This window comes from Hevea brasiliensis, chromosome 8, assembly GCF_030052815.1.
Source record: "Hevea brasiliensis isolate MT/VB/25A 57/8 chromosome 8, ASM3005281v1, whole genome shotgun sequence".
In the NCBI taxonomy this organism is placed as follows: Eukaryota; Viridiplantae; Streptophyta; class Magnoliopsida; order Malpighiales; family Euphorbiaceae; genus Hevea; species Hevea brasiliensis.
Genome location: NC_079500.1, coordinates 88,369,668 through 88,373,842, shown reverse-complemented (window position 1 = coordinate 88,373,842; position 4,175 = coordinate 88,369,668). Strand labels below are relative to the sequence as shown.

At 35.3% G+C, this 4,175-nt stretch overlaps 1 protein-coding gene across 3 annotated transcripts; it reads left to right on the top strand.

Moving 5' to 3' along the window:
• The first annotated feature begins 340 nt into the window (after positions 1 to 340).
• LOC110653520 (SHUGOSHIN 2) lies at positions 341 to 3,723 on the top strand. Of its 3 annotated transcripts, none has more exons than XM_021809197.2 (13): positions 341 to 656; positions 756 to 915; positions 1,015 to 1,052; positions 1,165 to 1,273; positions 1,683 to 1,706; positions 1,805 to 1,873; positions 1,967 to 2,008; positions 2,113 to 2,209; positions 2,295 to 2,352; positions 2,468 to 2,581; positions 2,692 to 2,829; positions 2,918 to 3,070; positions 3,172 to 3,723. In XM_021809197.2, the coding sequence occupies exons 2-13, from the start codon at positions 778 to 780 to the stop codon at positions 3,464 to 3,466; spliced, it is 1,275 nt and encodes a 424-aa protein (XP_021664889.2). In that variant the 5' UTR covers positions 341 to 656; positions 756 to 777; the 3' UTR covers positions 3,467 to 3,723. The 3 variants fall into 3 exon arrangements, with proteins under 3 accessions (XP_021664889.2, XP_021664888.2, XP_021664890.2); XM_021809196.2 differs by having other exon boundaries at positions 738 to 915; XM_021809198.2 differs by having other exon boundaries at positions 342 to 656; positions 738 to 915; positions 2,933 to 3,070.
• Positions 3,724 to 4,175: the final 452 nt, after the last annotated feature.

Sequence of the window (4,175 nt, the reverse complement as noted above, 5' to 3'; positions counted from 1 at the left end):
TAAAAATAAATAAGCTTTTAATTTATATTTTATGATGATTTTTTAATTATAAAAAATATAAAAAATTTTTATTTTTTAAATTAAAAATTATTTTTATTATTTATAAATGAACTTTTTTTATATTTTTAATATTTTTTGTAAAAAATAAAAATATATTTTCTTAAAAAATAAAAAATAAAAAACTGTTTTCCATTAATATACAGCCCAATGTTTTTCAACGGAAAAGTAAAAAAGCACTGCGAAGTTGGCTTAGCTTAACTCAATCAAAACTACGTAGTTTCAGGTTGGAGACCCAAAGCCGAATTAAACCACGTCGTTTAAGGGCGAAGATTTGAATTTTTCAGTGGCAGCTCCCCCGCTCCTCTTCTCTACTCATTTTCCTCATCTGGTCGTACTCTCTCTCCCAAAATTTCCCAGCCCTGATCCTCACTGCATCTTCGCCGGCGGACCTCCTCCATGTCGTTTTCTTTCCCGTTGTTGCCCCCTTGACATCCTAGACACCCTGCTCCTCTTTTCCTTTCTTCTAGATTCCAGTCGTCCTGTCGCCGTCGCACCTCTTTTCCTCTCTTCTAGATTCCATTCGGCCTCTCGCCCTCGCTCCTCCACGCCGCTTCATCTATTCTTCTTATGCCTTGGTTTATGTGCTCTTCTTAAATGTGAGATATTGTATTTGTTTATTTCTATTCAATTTCTTGTGCTATGTGATTAGGGTTTATGCTGTTTTTTCAATGACACAGGAAATCGATATTGGTCAGGTAACAAAGCAAAGGAGAGGAAATGGGAGACGGATCTAAAGTTGGAAACATGCCAAGGAAAACGCTTGCTGATATTAGTAACTTGCCACAGCAAAACCAAGATAAGAGAGCTGAATCCGTTTCAGTTAGTACTAAAGATTACATTAACAAGCTCCATCAGGTATATATTTCTAAGCTTTCAAAAGTTTATTAACAAGCTTCATGTTTTTGTTGCCAATTAGTCTTATTGTGTGCTTTCTATTTTTTTTTTTTTATCCAGGAAAATCTCTCACTGGTGAAGCTTCTTGCAGATAGAAAGTATCCTTTACAATTTATAATTAATTCTGTTTAATTTCCTTTTTCCTACTTATTGATTGTTGTGATTTCATTTTGACATTCCTTGTATGTTATTCCTTAGTTTGATCAACAGTAAAATCATTCAAACACATGCATTCCAGTTACAAAAACTGAAAACAGAATGTCAACAAGTGCAGCAAAAGAATCTCCAGCTTGCCCAATCAAACAGTCAGATGTTGGCGGTAATGTTATTCTTTTCTTAGGTATTAATTTCTTGATAATATTTGGCTAAATTAATAAACCCACTCCAGGTTAGTCATTGATGTATAAGATATAAGTTCTTTCATTACCATTCAGTCCCTAGCGTTATGAATTTGACTAATTTTAGCTTTTGAAATCTTAAAATTCGATTACATTTCAGCCCCTGTTACAAAAAAGCCGTAGTCCTTCAAAATCGTGCACTTTTTACTGTCATAACTTAGCACTATATTAACTAATTTTGATTTAGTAGGGATAAAAGTGTATATTGGGATAAACCTGGGGTGATTTTAGTAATTTGCCCATTACATTTAGATGAATATAATTTGAGACTATTGCATCAAACCATATGCCTCTTGGTGACACTGATTTTTATTACATTAAAATTTGCAGGAACTAAATTCAAGTAAAGATAGGGTGAGTTTCTAAACATTTCAGGTGTCAGAATTCTGTTTGCTCAATCTTTCACATTCTTTTGTTTTCATGGTTAACAATATTGTTCTGTTATCGTTTAGCTTAAGGTGCTTCAACATGAGCTGGGATGCAAAAATGGCTTGCTTAAAGCAAGGGAATTAAAATCTGAGGTTTGCTTAGCCACTTCGCCTTTTGCCTTGTGTATGAATTATGATTAGGCTATCAAATATATTTGTGACTAATAACCCTCTTTGTTTTCCTAGGACAAAGCAAACATAGTGAGATGCCCGATTTATGGAACTGAGGTACTTGCACAACTGACCTCAATGCCATCTCGAGTAATTTTATAGAATTATGTTTTTTCATCATTACCCTGTGTGTATTTACTCCTGTTCTTTCACTGCATTAGGTCGAAACCATCAAACATGACAATGTTGGGCAATTCTGCCTAGCAGACAACAGGGGCAATGAACCTTGTAATAAAAAGAGGAGGCGACAATCCAAATGTAACTAGCATGCCAGACATGTTGTTCAAAATTTTTGGAGCTCTTTTATTAAACTGACCCTTTCCCTCTTTTGGTTTCTGTGTAGCTCTGGATCCTACTACTGTTAAACCAGTCCAACTTAAAGAGAAGATCGATAAGAAGAGGTTTGATATATTGTTACATGCAAATTGATTTTAAAGTGGTTCTTCAGTTTTAGCTTTGCTAAAAAATTTTGCGTGAGATAACTTATTTTTTTCTTGACATGCTTTGCTTGAGAAGGCATTCTGCTAGATTTAGAGCTGGGAAACAAGAAACAACTGATGATGTGTTAGAGATAAGTGAGAATCCTATTGGAGAACCTGTCCAAGCTGAGAAAAAGGTCAATAATAAGAGGTTTATTTCCACACTCTACTGCTATATAAATTTTCTGTTCATAAAGGGCTTTTAATTTTAAGGTCTTCTCCAAAGAATTTAGAGAAATGAAGAAATGCTCCTCTCAACAGGCTTTGCTCAAGAAGGCAATCTGCTAGTTTTAAACCTGGGGAACAAGAATCAACTGATGATATGTTTGATATAAATGGTGCTTTGGGCTCTACTACAGTTACACCAGTTCAAACTGAGATGAAGGTCGATAACAAGAGGTTGGTTTGCAGAGTCTGCTGTTCTATAAATTAGTACACAGATAGCTTTTAATTTTCTGCATTCTTAAAAGAATTTAGAAAAATGAAGGAATGCTGTCAACAGGCATGGTTCAAGAAGGCAATCCGCTAGGTTTAAGCCTGGGAAACAAGAATCAACTGATGATATGTTTGAGATAAATGGTGCTTTGGGTTCTACTACAGTTACACCTGTCCAAACTGAGATGAAGGTCGATAACAAGAGGTTGGTTAGCAGTCTACTGCTCTATAAATTGGTACCCGGATAACTTTTAATTTTCTGCATTCTTAAAAGAATTTAGAAAACTGAAGGAATGCTGTCAACAGGCATGGTTCAAGAAGGCAATCTGCAAGGTTTAAATGTGGAGAACAAGTACAAGAACCAACAGAAGGCTTATTTGAGAAAGATGATTCTAAATTTCCTATTTCTAACCTGCATGAATGTGGTCCAACATCATCATTCTCATCATTGAAAGTTGAAACTGAAGAGGCACATAGCGACCTTGGATCTGAAGCTCAAGAATTACAAACGTCATCCGTTCGACCCAAGCGTCAAGCCACTGAGAAGGTTCAATCCTACAAGGAAATTCCACTTAATGTCAAGATGCGCAGACCTAATTGAGTAGAAATTCTTTCTCAAACTAACATTTCATTTTTGTTGGGGAATTTCTTCATGCTGCCATTTTTATGCGTCTTCAATGCCTTCACTTGAAAAGATCTCTCATGGAAGCATGCTGCTAATCACTGTAAAATTTCAAGCTATTGTATTTTCTTTTATCATGTGTGGCTGATGATTTAGAAGTACAGAAAGTCAATCTAGGTTTACTATTGAATTTCCAATGAATGTTGAAATTCGCTATGGCATCATCTATTGTTTTCTCTCTCTCTCTATGTATCAGTTTGTAGGTTGGGTGTTATTTTTTCTCAAGAATTATGAGGATAATGAAAAATGATATTTAAATCGTTGAAGTAATTTGAGGTAATTCATATGGTTTGCATATCAGGAGAGTGTATGTGGTACCATATGTCATCAATCTGATGCTAACTTATGGAGCACCAAGATCAGTTAGGAGAAGAAAGCCCAAGCTTCCACGTGCAGACTGCCGACACATGGTTCCTGAATTTACCAAAAACAATTCTAATATGGCCAAATGCATGTCCGCAGTCCTGAATTGTTTGAGATTAACCTATTGAACATCTAGGTCAATAACAATAACAACTAAATATAAATTAGCACAATCAGAGTATGCAATCATGCGGAGAGCAAGTGAGGAAGTCAAATGTGATTTTACATAGACTCAATTCTTCTCTTCTTCCTACTTATTCTCTGA